Here is a 15149-nt window from a genome sequence, read left to right as displayed (position 1 = left end):
CTATTTCCCTCAGAGAAATGTTGGAGGGTATGGCAGGATGCCCCTATTTCCCTCAGAGAAATGTTGGAGGGTATGGCAGGATGCCCCTATTTCCCTCAGGAAAATGTCGGAGGGTATGGCAGGATGCCCCTATTTCCCTCAGAGAAATGTCGGAGGGTATGGCAGGATGCCCCTATTTCCCTCAGAGAAATGTCGGAGGGTATGGCAGGATGCCCCTATTTCCCTCAGAGAAATGTTGGAGGGTATGGCAGGATGTCCCTATTTCCCTCAGAGAAATGTTGGAGGGTATGGCAGGATGCCCCTATTTCCCTCAGAGAAATGTTGGAGGGTATGGCAGGATGCCCCTATTTCCCTCAGAGAAATGTTGGAGGGTATGGAATAAGATGTTCCCCAGGGCCTTTTTCAGCCGGAACTCTCCGGAACTCTCCAGTAGGCGCCATTGCCATTCTAAGAGAACGAGGGAGGTGAGCACCTCTTTTTCTAGAAAAATAGCACTAGGACACCCCTATTTTCATCGGAGAAATGTTGGAGGGGGTGTAATTGGATGTCCCTATTTTCCCTGGAGAAATGTTGAAGGTTGCGCACAACGTGCCTTCCACATGCACCCTGTCAGGCAAAGGAACCACTAGGGTGTGTGCCAGCGAAACTGACTTGCTGAGGTTAGGAAACACGCTGTGCTGAGTATTCATATTAAAGCGCCTCGGGGAGAGCCTTGGCCTCTCCCTTCTGTAGCTCTGCAAATGGGAGAGGCAGTCAAGCCAGATGGAAGAAGAGCAGTCTCTCATTTCCTCCAGGGACGGGAGCCTGGCTTAGAGCGAACACAACAGGACCCTGGGCAAGGATGCTTCCATTGCGAGGCACTGAGAAAATTCCTTGCGCGCTCTCTCTCTCTCTCTATATATATATATATAACACAAAGACCCTTGGTGGCCTGCGATCTGGAGAAGGAACTTTTCTCAGGGCCTCAAGGGTGGAGGCCTTTTAGCTAGGTTATTTCCGGGTGCAGGGATTTAAGGACACATGGCGTCATAACTCACAGGAAGCTGCCTGGTGCCAGATCTAAAAGTGCGTCCAGCCCAATAGTGCCTGCTCGGACTGGCAGAAACTCTTCAGCAACTCAGGCACAGGTGTTTCACATCATGTCTTACCTGATCACCTTTTTAACAGGAGGTTCAGGAGACCACTGGGCCCATCACCTCCTGGCAAATAGAAGGGGAAGAAATGGAGGCAGTGAGAGATTTTACAGTGGTGCCCCGCAAGACTAATGCCTCGCAAGACGGAAAACTCGCTAGACGAAAGAGTTTTCCGTTTTGGAGGTGCTTCGCAAAACGAATTTCCTATGGGCTTGCTTTGCAAGACGACAATGTCTTGCGAGTTCCTGCGGGGGTTTTTTCTTCCCCCCCCCCCTTTTTCTAAGCCGCTAAGCTGCTTATCAGCTGATCCTATCAGTAGAAAAGCCGCTAAAAGCCGCTAAAAGCCACTAATAGCGCTAATCTGCTAATCCGTCAATGGGCTTGCTTCGCAAGGCAAAAAAACCGCTAGACGAAGAGTCGGGTTCTTTTCGTCTTGCAAGGCACCACTGTACTTTCTTGGGCTCCAAGATCACTGCAGATGGTGACAGCAGCCACGAAATTAAAAGACGCCTGCTTCTTGGGAGAAAAGCAATGACAAACCTAGACAGCATCTTAAAAAGCAAAGACATCACCTTGCCAACAAAGGTCCGTCTAGTTCAAGCTATGGTTTTCCCAGTAGTGATGTATGGAAGTGAGAGCTGGACCATAAAGATCGCCAAATAATTGATGCTTTTGAATTCTGGTGCTGGAGGAGACTCTTGAGAGTCCCATGGACTGCAGGAAGATCCAACCTATCCATTCTTAAGGAAATCAGCCGTGAGTGCTCACTGGAAGGACAGATCCTGAAGCTGAGGCTCCAGAATTTTGGCCACCTCATTGAGAAGAGAAGACTCCCTGGAAAAGACCCTGATGTTGGGAAAGATGGAGGGCCCAAGGAGAAGGGGACGACAGAGGGCGAGATGGTTGGACAGTGTTCTCGAAGCTACCAGCATGAGTTTGACCAAACTGCGGGAGGCAGTGGAAGACAGGAGTGCCTGGCGTGCTCTGGTCCAGGGGGTCACGAAGAATCGGACACGACTAAACGACTAAACAACAACAACAACAGGAGACTAAGCATGGGACTTTCTGCATGCAATGGCCTCAGAAGTTCTGGTAGCCTGATGCGTTTAAACATTAAAATTATTTTTAAAATTAAATGTAAGAGGCATTCAAAAGTTTTAAATTAATGCCAGCCCAAATGCTTGAGTGCCTTTACATGACTTAGAACCTAGAAGCAGAGTTTCCAACGCTTAAAATTTTAAAAAGCACCTATCTGGGAGGGATCCATGAGCAGAGGTCAGGTAACTGATCCCAGAGTGGTTCTGAAACATAGCCAGGCCTCATCCTGAGCACCACTGTATTCGATAGGTCTTCCTCAGGGGTAACCATGCACAGAACTGTCACCACAGATCCAGTTTTTTGGAAGCACATTATTTCAGAGTTTGAATGAAGCTCACTGGGAGACCTTGGGACAATCACTGTCTCTCTTGGCCTAACTTACCTCACAGGGTTGTTGTGAGGATTAAATAAGGAGCGGGGACAGCTATGAGATCCTCTGAGGAAAAGGTGATCCTCTGAGGAATTAAGTTCAAAATTTATTGAAACCGAGGATCATTGATTGATTGATTAAGTTTCTAGTTCTCATGAGACTCTTGGACATAAGGGAATGTCTGCAAAATATTGCAAGTCTCTACAAACATTATTAAATTCCATTCTGTCCTTAGAATTATGAATTCACTGGAGAATTCTCTTTATCAAAGGCCTGCAAAAATGTTGACACTATCGGTAAGCAGGAAAACTACTGCCACCTAGAGGGTTGTCTAAGCATAGCCCTAGGACCAAATTACTTACCTGTACTTTTATGCTGTGTAAAAAATATATATATATGGTAATACAGCAGCTTTGAACTAGTCAAGAAGAAGGGATGAAAGAGGTGTTTCCAGCACCTAGATCAGAACTCTCTCTTTCAGCCTATAGATGTTTATACAGAAGCAACCCCTAATAAGCTAAACAGGGCTGAATTTGAATGAACAGCCCAATCCTATGCAAAGTTAGCTGCTCCTAAACCCATTGATTTAAATGGCATTAAACCCTGCACAGGACTGGACTGTGTGTGTAGATAGAACTTTTTAGGAAAAGTTAGGATAAAGCCAGTCTTCGAGAAATCTCCCATTTGAGTAGATAAGCATAAGCTTGGAGACTGGACTCCAGTTCCAGCACATATAAACCCCTGCATAACTGCACCAATTGCAATGACAATAAGCAAATATTCTGTCCCTGCGGCCCCCTACTTCCTAATCTGTAAAGTGGGAACAGCATTCAGGATGGTGTTTTTGAATTTTTATTTTCTTTGCTATGTGCCAAGGGCGTTTGATCCTAGATGCCTCGTCTCTTGCATGTCAACTAAATTGCACAACACCGAGTTGGAAATTATTACCCAAATTAGGGGTGGCAAATCTATGTGGGTAATCCTCTCATATAGTGCTTGTTAGCAACTTTATTTATATATATAGGCCGCCTCTTCAATCTTTAGGAACATATCTGTATATACTGAAAGATTACTACTATTGAAGTAGGGACACGGGTGGCGCTGTGGTCTAAACCACTGAGCCTCTTGGGCTTGCCAATCGGAAGGTTGGCGGTTCGAATCCCTGTGACAGGGTGAGCTCCCGTTGCTCTGTCCCAGCTCCTGCCAACTTAGCAGTTTGAAAGCACACCAGTGCAAGTAGATCAATAGGTACTGCTGTGGTGGGAAGACAAACAGCGTTTCCATGTGCTCTGGTTTTTATCACGGTGTTCCGTTGCGCCAGAAGCAGTTTAGTCCTGCTGGCCACATGACCCAGAAAGCTGTCTGTGGACAAACGCCAGCTCCCTCAGCCTGAAAGCGAGATGAGCACCGCAACCCCATAGTCGCCTTTGACTGGACTTAACCATCCAGGGGTCCTTTTTACTTTTGAAATGCATTGGTTCCTTCTGAATGCCAACAGGAACATGGTGACAGGGCTAACCTAAAACAAGCCCCATTGAGTTCAGCAGGGATTACACTCAGGTAAGTAGCCTGAATTTCTGAATAGCAGTTACAAAGCGTGATTGTTTCCTTACACAGTAGTCTTCAGAGAGCCTCCCCAAACAACAATTCTCTTTGGGCTTCATTGTCAGCCAGGTAAATCAACTGAAGTACATTCTCTAAACAGGCCCTCTAAACCAATTTAAGTTGGGATCCACAAAGTTAAATCCACAAATCCTTTTCAGTTCAAGCACAGTAAAGAGATTTCCACTAGAACCAACAGTCATGTGCTTTTTTAAAAGATGTGTTTTTAAAGGAGGAACTGCACTCCAATGTTTCTTGCCTGCACACAACAAACACACACTTGTGGATATACATGACTTTTCTACCCATATATGCATTTTTCAAAAATGCAGGTTTGTCTGGCTTGCAGACCACGGTTTTCGAGTGTACGTGCTAAAAATCCAGTGTGCTTATAACACAGACATAAGAAAGCAAGCCAGCCACGGTGCAAGCCCAGTCTGGCTCCTCTGCTAAATGGTAGGAAATTGGAAACAATTATTTCCTTCCCCTTTGTGCTGGCCTCCTTTCTCTTCCCAAAAAAGGAGAGAAATGCTTTTAGTTTCTAGGAAATCGTTAACACATACTTTGCTGGAAAGTGGTAGAGAAAAACTGTGCCTTAGCCTAGTACAACAACTGAGAGCGCATGCTTCTCCAACATTCCCTAAACCGGAGAACCTAAACTCCATACCTGGACGAAATTATCTCTCCTTAGAAGAATTTAAAGGTAAAGGTAAAGGGACCCCTGACCATTAGGTCCAGTCGTGACTGACTCTGGGGTTGCGGCACTCATCTCGCTTTATTGGCCGAGGGAGCCGGCGGTCATGTGTCCAGCATGACTAAGCCACCTCTGGTGAACCAGAGCAGCGCATGGAAACGCCGTTTACCTTCCCGCTGGAGCAGTCCCTATTCATCTACTTGGACATGACGTGCTTTCGAAATGCTAGAAGAATTTAGCACATGCTAAATTGTGACCGTGGAAGCCAGAAATCCCACAAAAAAAGTTGTTCTATATGATATACGACATAAGATATATGATATTTATGGTATATATTAGGCATGTCCAACAGGTTGATCCCAGGTAGCAATCGCTTTAGTGTTTCCTTTTGCCAACACTTCCCCCTCCCCCCCCACAAAAAAGAAAAAAGCTCAACAAATTTTGCCAACCCTCCTCTAAAAAAAGCTCAGCAACTCCTGGCAATGACAATGGGTAGATCACAGCCAGTATTTTTACACTGTAAGTAGATCGCAGTCTCTTGGGAGTTTGACGTGCCTGATATAATACATGATATTATGATTATATGTGCCTTGCACACACAAGCGGCGTGAGCAAACCGTGATCCAAGCCTCGATTATTAAAGTAAAAAGAAAACCCATATGCTTCTGAAAAAGAGTTGATGCCAGCCGACGTAAGTCACTTTCACAGTCCAAGCGGCGGTGCTGCTTGCTTCCTATTCACTCAGTGCCTAAAGGCTGCGGGGTGGGAGTTGCATCTCTAACAACCTGTGAGCATCGCGCTATGACTCACCTGGAGTCTGGGAAAGCGCACGAAGATCTTCCCTCCCTCATTGGCGCGTTGCTTTTATTTATTTGTCGCTGATAGGCTGGAGCCGCTGCCCATCCCTCTCCCTCCCCCGCCCCCTGCTTGATGCTTTCCTTTTTAAAGGGCCAGAAGGCGAGCTCCTTGTCACTCCCCCCCGTCCCCCCCACCAGCACCACCCTTGGATTCTCTTGCTACCGCTTCTTCGTAGCTTCAGACCCTTTCAAGCCCCTGCGACTTCTTGCTGCCGCCATGCGCTCCATCAGGGTCTTTCCAGGAGTGCTGCAGCCTCCTGTGATCCGATGGAAGAGAGGGACGGGACGCTGCCCTCCCTTGGGCATTGGCAGAGCCGGCTCCTCGGCCTCGGCTCAAGGCAGAGAGGCAGCGATGGTGAACGGGCGTCACCAGCAACACCAGCAGCTGACGGACCAGTAAGGGATGCATGGGCCATGTGTCGTATCGCTGTGATGGAGGGGTGTGTGCATAGGTGATGTCAAAGTATGGGGGGGTATTATTTTTGCCCATCCAGGAACTGTGTAGATTTTGTTAAGCAGGAGCTGGGTGCAGGATTGAATTAGGGGACTCCGGTGACCTCCAGATGTCGATGGACTGGGCATGGAGAGTAGTGGTGCAGCAATAAAACGACTAGCACATTTGAAAAGCTAAGCAGGGTCCAGTATGGTTCCAAATTGGATGGGGAAACCATGTGTTGAGATTCCTTCATTGTAGCGGGTTGGACTAGATGACCGTCAGGGTCCCTTCCAACTCTTCAAGGGTCCCTTCCAACTCTTCAGTTCTATGATTCTACGACTTCCACGTTTCATCAGCCCCAAGCAGCATGGCCAGTGGCCAGAGATGTTGGGAGTTGTAGTTCATCAACATCTGGCAGGTTCACCACCCCCTGCATTAATGAATTGACTCCTCTACAATGCAACCTTTTGTTTGGCGCCAACGAACTTTCAGCACTCGGATACCCAGCCCAGCTGATATCCTGGCAGAAATTATCCAGCCCCTCTTTGCTTGTATGTTTTTTGCAGAATGACCAGCTGACAAATGCGGCCATTCTTAGGACAGCTGTTAAACCCAAGCTGGTGTGGAGGAAATAAAAAACCTGGGGTGTCACGATAGATGCAATTCTTAAATTGTGACGCACTTAGGGCTTCACGCGCTGCCAAGCCTTGCACACTGAAGGGACACGTCTGCCTGTCCAGAGGCAGAGAAAAGAAGCCAGGTTGTCAGACTTCCAGACATTCGGCTTTTGTCATTTCCGTGCTGTCTTATTTTTGATGCCAATTATTTCCGCCCAGCATGAGACACCTAAAGTGCTAAAAGTATTTGCTCCCTGCAGAAATGCTGGCTGCCGTTTGAAGCATATTCATAAAAGATCAGAATTGCATTCAACATGGAAGTAAACACAGGAAATGGGAGGCAGGGGGATTGTGGTAGTGGCATAGCCAGTGTCTATGTGATTATGAAAACCTCTACAAGTGATTTGTTTTCGGGGGTTTAAATTATTTGTCCAGAATCTGAGCACTTTTTCCTGTATCACTCTAGTGGAGGAACTCCTACGGTCTTTTGAAGGAGCCTACTAGGGCTAAGATGGGATTGTAGTTCAAAATATCTAGAGAGCAGCAGAATAGCAAAAACTGGGTTAACCTGTCCAAAGCCACATTTTTTGTTCAGGTGGAGGAAATGTGCAGCTTCCAACAAAACGTAACATTGAAAATTTTCCAATACTGGGCTGCCTTCAGATTTTTTCAGAAAGTCGTATAGTTGTCTATTTCTTTGACATCTGCCGGGAGGGCATTCCACAGGGTGGGTACAACTACCGAGAAGGCCTTCTGTTTGGTTCCCTATAATTTCACTCCTCAACAGAGAGGGAACCGCCAGAAGGCCCTTGGAACTGGACCTCCACGTCAGGGCTAGACGATGGGGGTGGAGAATCTCCTTCAGGTATAGTGTACAGGGTCAAGACCGTTTAGGGCTTTAAAGGTCAGCACCAGCACTTTGAATTGTGCTTGGAAAAGTACTGGGAGCTGATGTTGATATTTTAGGACCGCTGTTATATGGTCCCGGCGGCCGCTCCCAGTCACCAGTCTAGCTGCTGCATTCTGGATTGTCAGTGTTGGTGATGAGATTTAGAGTTCAATGACAACTGGAGGTTGCTCACCACTGCTTTAAAAACTCCTGGCTTGCTCTCAAAAGACTGCTATTTATTTTTTGAAATCTATAACCAATCCCTGCCAAGAGGAATATGTTCCTTTGCTATGTTCCTTTGCCGCTCTGTGAGTTCCATTCTCAGGCTGCTGCTGCTGCTTCTTGTTTTTTAACTGTACAGGGACACGGGTGACGCTGTGGGTTAAACCACAGAGCCTAGGACTTGCCGATCAGAAGGTCGGCGGTTCGAATCCCCGCAACGGGGTGAGCTCCCGTTGCTCGGTCCCTGCTCCTGCCAACCTAGCAGTTCGAAAGCACATCAAAGTGCAAGTAGATAAATAGGGGGAAGGTAAACGGCGTTTCTTTGTGCTGCTCTGGTTCACCAGAATTGGCTTAGTCATGCTGGCCACATGACACGGAAGCTGTACGCCGGCTCCCTCGGCCAATAAAGCGAGATGAGCACCGCAACCCCAGAGTCGGTCACGACTGGACCTAATGGTCAGGGGTCCCTTTACCTTTACCTTATCTGAGAGGTTGCCTATACCTGAAATGTGCAGCATGAATGCTTTACATCAGTGTTTCCCAAACTTTGGTCTCCAGCTGTTTTTGGACTACAATTCCCATCATCCCTGACCAGTGGTCCTGCTAGCTAGGGATGATGGGAGTTGTAGCCCCAAAACAGCTGGAGACCCATGTTTAGGAAACACTCCTTTAAATAAATAAATGAATGTTATGTAAGGGTGAAACATGACCTGTTCTCTGTTGTGGCCTCTTGTCTTTCCGCAGGGATGTGTCAGAGAATGGGATGCTGACTCGCCTTAGTGACCTCCTTTTCTACACAGTAGCTGAGGGCCAGGAATCTATCTCCGTTCATAAGTTCACCAGTGTAAGATGCTTCCAGCTGTCCTAAAGGGTGGGTGGGAAAGGTGGGACTTGGGGGGGGGCATATTCCCAGGCCTGCCTAGAGATGCTGAGGAATGAATCTGGGACCTTGTTCACTGCAAGCAGATGCTCTACCACTTCCTACAACCACATGAGGAATCGGGCATCTAGAACCTCTGTCGAAATAGTGAGGAGAGCTTTACACATCTGCAGGCATTAAAAAATCCGTAGAAGTGGGAGGCTGGTCTCATTTTCTTTACTGCAAGGGCAGATACCTTGCCACCCCCTTTAATTTTCACCGAATTTTTATTAGTTTTCTGTAACAAAGTTTCAAAACATTTGCAAACATTTTGTACCCATTTTTATACCTAAACTAAACTTAACGAAGGAAGACTGGATCGCAGGTGGATATAATACAAAGCACATGATTTTAAAAGGCTAGTTACGGTGGACCAGGTCAATGGCTTCTTTGTACATTTTTCCAGTAGCTCAACTGAGAAAATAAAATAAATGGGAACGGATAAGAAGAGGGGTTTTATCCCTCTGCAGGAGCAGATATCATAGATATTGGTGGTATGCACAGCAGGAGATGTGAGATGTTTATTCTGGTCAATATTGCATTTGAAATTTTGTTTGCGCATGAAATGGTTTTTAATTGTTTGTATATATATTGTTCTTTTTAAATATGGCATTGTTTCCCATTGTTTCCATTGCTGAATTATTATTCTTTTTTTACTCTGCAATCACTTCAAGATACTTTATAGGAAGCAATTCAAAAATGGAATCAAATATACAAATAAATAAAAATACTCTATCCCGTTTTCATCCCCTCTTCTTGCCATGTGTTCATCTGTGTTGCTGGCATCCGTCTTGTCTCAGGCGGCAATGGAAGAGGGCCCCTTTATTTTTTTTAAAAAAACCTTTATTGTCAAACAATTTACTTATAACAACACAGACAAAGAAAATACCTCAATGACAACTAAACATTAACTAACAACACATTGTCTAACATCTCACACACTTTTGACTTCCGATTCACCTCAATCTAGACCTGTCAGGAGATTTGCATTTTCACAATATTGTTTTAGATATTCTTTACATGTTATCCATTCCTTACACGCTTTCTGGTTTGAGTTTCCTCTTATTCTCCCAGTCATTTTCTCAAGTTCCAAGTATTCTGTCATCTTCACCTGCCAGTCAAGAGGGCGCCTTCATGTGCTCTTCTCAATTCAGGCCTTGCAAGGCACTGGCCTTTGGACCTCTGATCCACGCCTTCGAGACTGCATGAATCTTCTGCAAAAGGCAGCGCAGGAACCCAGCGCTGGAGGGTTGCTGAACCGGGAACTTTTCCGAAGGTAGGAAATCAGACAGGGAAGCTAGGAATACCTTTGCTAGGCTGACCTAGTTAGTTCCGCTGCCATCTAGGCAAGAAGACAGCTAAGGTGGGCAGTGTTGATTCAATTACAAGCAAACATCCCAATTCCCTAGTCCTCTAATGTCTTATGGCACATTACTCAGCCGCTCCCAATTCAACTCCCCACCTGTCTTTTCTGTCCTCAGGTGTGTGAGCAGCAACATTGTACTGCTGACCCAGGCCTTCCGGAAGAAGTTTGTCATCCCCGACTTCCAGGAGTTCACGTCTCACGTGGAGCAAATTTTTGAAAGCGCCAAACGACTCCAGGAGGGCAAGGTAGAAAAATCAAGTAGTGCATGAGGGCAGAGGCTAAATACAAGCAAATCACAGTGCAAACCTATATATACAGTGGACGCTCGGGTTGCGAACGTGATCCGTGCAGGATGCACATCCACAACCCGCAGTGTTCACAACCTGCAGTGGCACATCTGTGCACGCGCGGGTTGCGATTCGGCGCTTCTGCGCATGCGCAAAGCGTGATTTAGTGTTTCTGCGCATGCATGACCGCCGAAACCTGGAAGTAACCCGTTTCGGTGGTGTAGTGGTTAAGAGCAGTGGACTCGTAATCTGGTGAACCGGGTTCGCATCTCCGCTCCTCCACATGCAGCTGCTGGGTGACCTTGGGCCAGTCACACTTCTCTGAAGTCTCTCAGCCCCACTCACCTCACAGAGTGTCTGTTGTGGGGGAGGAAGGGAAAGGAGAATGTTAGCCACTTTGAGACTTCTTTGGGTAGTGATAAAGCGGGATATCAAATCCAAACTCTTCTTCTTCTGGGTTTTGGCTGGTCGGTAACCCCCCAAAAAACTCAACCTGAAGTGTCTGTAACCCGAGGTATGACTGTACCTCCTTAGAAGTGAGTCACTTTGAGTTCCCTGGTAAGCATGCATAGCTGGCATGGGGAGCCACTGTCCCCAATTGTTGGCTATTCTGTCTGGGGCTGAAGGGATCCGCAGTTCGACAATATCTGGAGGGCCACAGATTCCCCATCTCTGGAATATAAGATTGCAACCTCAATTTCTCTATCATCTTCCACATGTCGTTCTGTTGGGCATCAATCAGGGCTGACTTTTGAGGTCCCTTCCAACTCTGGGATGCTAGGATGCAATAAATTATCTACGCTGAACAGGGAGAGTTTACCCCTCCCCAACAATAATCACCTCCCTGAAGTTTATATCAACATCCATAAGAAAGCCTCCTTTTCCACCAATAGATAGTTGGGGTTCTGAAGATAATGGGTTTTGCTGACTGGTAAGTTAATAGCTAGGGACGTGGGTGGCGCTGTGGGTAAAACCTCAGTGCCTAGGACTTGCCGATCGTATGGTCGGCGGTTCGAATCCCCGCGGCGGGGTGAGCTCCCGTCTTTCGGTCCCAGCTCCTGCCCACCTAGCAGTTCAAAAGCACCCCTAAGTGCAAGTAGATAAATAGGTACCGCTTTATAGCGGGAAGGTGAACGGCGTTTCCGTGCACTGCGCTGGTGCTGGCTCGCCAGAGCAGCTTCATCACGCTGGCCACGTGACCCGGAAGTGTCTTCGGACAGCGCTGGCTCCCGGCCTCTTAAGTGAGATGAGCACGCAACCCCAGAGTCGGTCACGACTGGCCCGTACGGGCAGGGGTACCTTTACCTTTACTTTTAAGTTAATAGCTATCAGAAATTTTTCAGTGGCTGCAAGAAACAGTTCTGTAATTTTTGAACTTAGCCACCACATGAGAGGATTAAAAGTGTGCAGCTGTCAGAGAAGGAACTGTTGGAAGCTGGTGTGTGTGTGTGTGTGTGTGTGTGTGTGTGTGTTTAATGGGCACTGCGACTGCTTTAAAAAGACTAGAACCCAAGGTTGAGAATGTATGTTACTGAAGACGTCATAAGTTTCCCATTTGCCATCTTCACAAGAAAATTCACCCTGTAAAAGCTTCTCCTTGGAATTTCCTAGTGCTCAGGGAAATGGGGACCGAAGAATAACATGACCGCTTCTGGGGATATGCAGGGTTTATATTGGACAGTGTGTCCCTCTGGTAACCAAAGGCTCTTTTGACTCAGCAGAGTCTTCCACCCAGTGAAGCAGGGGAAAAGAAGGCAATTTTGGCATATTCACCTTCCTGTCTGGTGCCCCCATCACCCCCTACAGTGTGGGAAGTAGCAAGAGGGGCTGCAGGTGGCTTGCTGATCGGAAGGTCGCGGTTCGAATCCCTGCAACGGGGTGAGCTCCTATTGCTCGATCCCTGCTCCTGCCAACCTAGCAGTTCGAAAGCACATCAAAGTGCAAGTAGATAAATAGGTACCGCTCCAGCGGGAAGGTAAACGGCGTTTCTGTGCGCTGCTCTGGTTCACCACATGACCCGGAAGCTGTACGCCGGCTCCCTCGACCAATAAAGCAAGATGAGCGCTGCAACCCCAGAGTCGTCCGCGACTGGACCTAACGGTCAGGGGTCCCTTTACCCTTTACCTAGCCTCCCTCTTCAGTCTTACTGAGGAGACGAAAGAGATTTCCATCAGTGGGGTGACAGCACTGGAAGCTGCCTGTGCTGTCCTCCATTAGGTGAGCAGATAGCTGAGACGAGGAGGATAACTATCCTTCACACACACCCATCCCCATTGCTAAATTTGGGGCTGATTTCTCATTCTCTTTTCTAGGTGGCCAACTACATCCCACAGCTAGCAAAGTGCAATCCAGAGCTCTGGGGCGTGTCTCTTTGCACCGTGGATGGTCAACGGTGAGTGAAAGGGACCCGAACCTTAAATGTGGGATTGAACACAAAGAAATAGGAAACAGCTCTCCTCCTGAACATTGCTGGGTGCTGTCAGGTTTCAGGGACTTGGCTTCCTCCCCCTCTCCCACCCCCTTTTGACAGTAGATAAGCAGAACAAAGCGAAAGGAGTCTCTTACCAGTTAGAGATGTTAATGATCAGAGCAGAAGAACAAATAATCCATTTCTAGGAATGAAGGTGCTCCCAATTAAGGGTTCCACCCACTTCCCCCCTAGTAACCCACGGTTACTAGGGATGCGGGTGGCGCTGTGGGTTAAAGCACAGAGCCTAGGACTTGCTGATCAGAAGGTCGTGGTTCGAATCCCCGCGACGGGGTGAGCTCCCGTTGCTCGGTCCCTGCTCCTGCCAACCTAGCAGTTCGAAAGCACGTCAAAGTGCAAGTAGATAAATAGGTACCGCTCTGGCGGGAAGGTAAACGGCGTTTCCGTGCGCTGCTCTGGTTCGCCAGAAGCGGCTTAGTCATGCTGGCCACATGACCCAGAAGCTGTACGCCGGCTCCCTTGGCCAATAAAGCAAGATGAGCACCGCAACCAGAGTCGGTCACGACTGAACCTAATGGTCAGGGGTCCCTTTACCTTTACCTTAACCCACTTCACTACTGTCATTTCCGCATCTTGCAGTCTGATCTCGCAACCATTGTACTTTCTGAGTAGCCACCTTATCTGCTCTCCTTGATCTTGGGCTGAGCGGATGGATGCTTTCCAGCAAAAGCGAGTCTGTGAACTCTTTCTCTCTCCCCCCCAGTTCCTCTTCTCCTAGCTGTTCACCACCCAGTTCTTCCCAACTTCGGTCTTCTGAACTATGTCTCTCTGCAAACCACTGTTCCAAATCTACTGTCCCACTGCTCCTGGGAAGATTCAGGATCCTGAGCAGGGGGTGGGGGAGGCTCCCACCATTCCTCCTCAGCACAGGTGCATACAGTGGTACCTCGGGTTAAGTACTAATTCATTCCGGAGGTCTGCTCTTAACCTGAAACTGTTCTTAACCTGAAGCACCACTTTAGCTAATGGGGCCTCCTGCTGCTGCCGTGCCGCCAGAGCATGATTTCTGTTCTCATCCTGAAGCAAAGTTCTTAACCCGAGGTACTATTTCTGGGTTAGCGGAGTCTGTAACCTCAAGCGTTTGTAACCCGATGTACCACTGTATTAAGGAGGCAGAGAAAGATGGTGTCTTCTGTCATCAGATGTGCCTGTGGAGGCCCGTAGGGTAAGGCAAGGATGGGGAACCTTGGTATCTGGGACCATTTGTGGCCCTCCAGTTTTCTCTGTCCGGCCCTCAGTGTAATTCCCATGGCAGATCTATTCCTAGAGGCAGACTAGGATTCCGGAATGTTCTGGCCTAAGCATAGACTAGTCTACCCCAGGACTGGCAGGGAATTCTGGAAGGAAGAGCTACCAGTCTGTACGTAACTGTGAGCAAGGAAAGTGTTCTAAAATAAATCTCTTCGCCTAACATAGTTGAAGTTCGTGTTCTGGTTTTTAAGAGCCCCAGGCCTCTGAACTCGACACCTGAACCCCTCCCAAAATCACATTTCTACCAACCCTGCTCCGCACCCTCCTTAAATGTTTTTGCTTGGCTAAAATTTGTCCTTGAACTCTGATAACAAGTTCTGCTTACCTGGATAGAGAACAGGGTAGAAGTTGACCTACTGCACAAAGATAACATTTGCATTCATTACTCCTCCAACTTTTCCCTCTGGCCCCATCCATCACTGGTGTGCGGCCCCCAGACGTTTGCTGAGAACGGAATGTGGCCCTTGTTTGAGAAAGGACCCCCACCGCTAGAGTAAGGGGTTACAGTAATCCCATCCGGATCCCTGGAAAGCCACTTCTGGTCAGTACAGATAACGCTGAACTAGGTGAACCCAATAGTTGGTAGAAGGACGCTTCCTACGTAACTATGGCTTCTAGCACCCTTAATTATTAAAAATAATAATTTGGTCCCCTTGCCATTTTATCATTGGCTAGCTGAAGGTAGCAGGGGTAAGGTGGCATTTTCTGTGCTCAGTCGCCCTCTCTGTCCCTTCCAGGTATTCCATGGGCCACACCAAGACCCAATTCTGCCTGCAATCTTGTGTCAAGCCCCTTAAATACGCCGTCGCCGTCAGTGAACTGGGCACTGACCGAGTGCACCAGTATGTCGGCAAAGAGCCCAGCGGGCTGCGTTATGACAAGCTTTCTCTCAACGAGGAAGGTAAGGTGGGCAGAATTCC

The 15149-nt window shown here is 47.7% G+C and overlaps 1 protein-coding gene across 9 annotated transcripts in view; it reads left to right on the top strand.

Annotated features, from left to right (window-relative positions):
• Positions 1–315: 315 nt before the first annotated feature.
• The window catches only part of GLS2 (glutaminase 2), a 33930-nt gene continuing 19096 nt past the window's right edge, over positions 316–15149 (top strand). For 2 of the 9 annotated variants that reach the window (XM_082212512.1, XM_082212511.1), the window contains exons 1-6: positions 5830–6150; positions 8663–8762; positions 9992–10113; positions 10319–10448; positions 12803–12882; positions 14967–15130. In XM_082212512.1, the coding sequence (XP_082068638.1) occupies positions 5972–6150; positions 8663–8762; positions 9992–10113; positions 10319–10448; positions 12803–12882; positions 14967–15130 (775 nt within the window). In that variant the 5' untranslated portion in view covers positions 5830–5971. Of the gene's footprint in view, positions 372–2027; positions 2679–5824; positions 6218–8662; positions 8763–9991; positions 10114–10318; positions 10449–12802; positions 12883–14966; positions 15131–15149 lie in introns of those variants that run through there. The other 7 variants (XM_082212517.1, XM_082212519.1, XM_082212516.1 and 4 more) reach the window with 7 other exon arrangements.

This window comes from Podarcis vaucheri (genome assembly GCF_965113315.1).
Source record: "Podarcis vaucheri genome assembly, chromosome: 2".
Taxonomy (NCBI): Eukaryota; Metazoa; Chordata; class Lepidosauria; order Squamata; family Lacertidae; genus Podarcis; species Podarcis vaucheri.
This window is presented reverse-complemented; position numbering and strand designations above follow the sequence as displayed.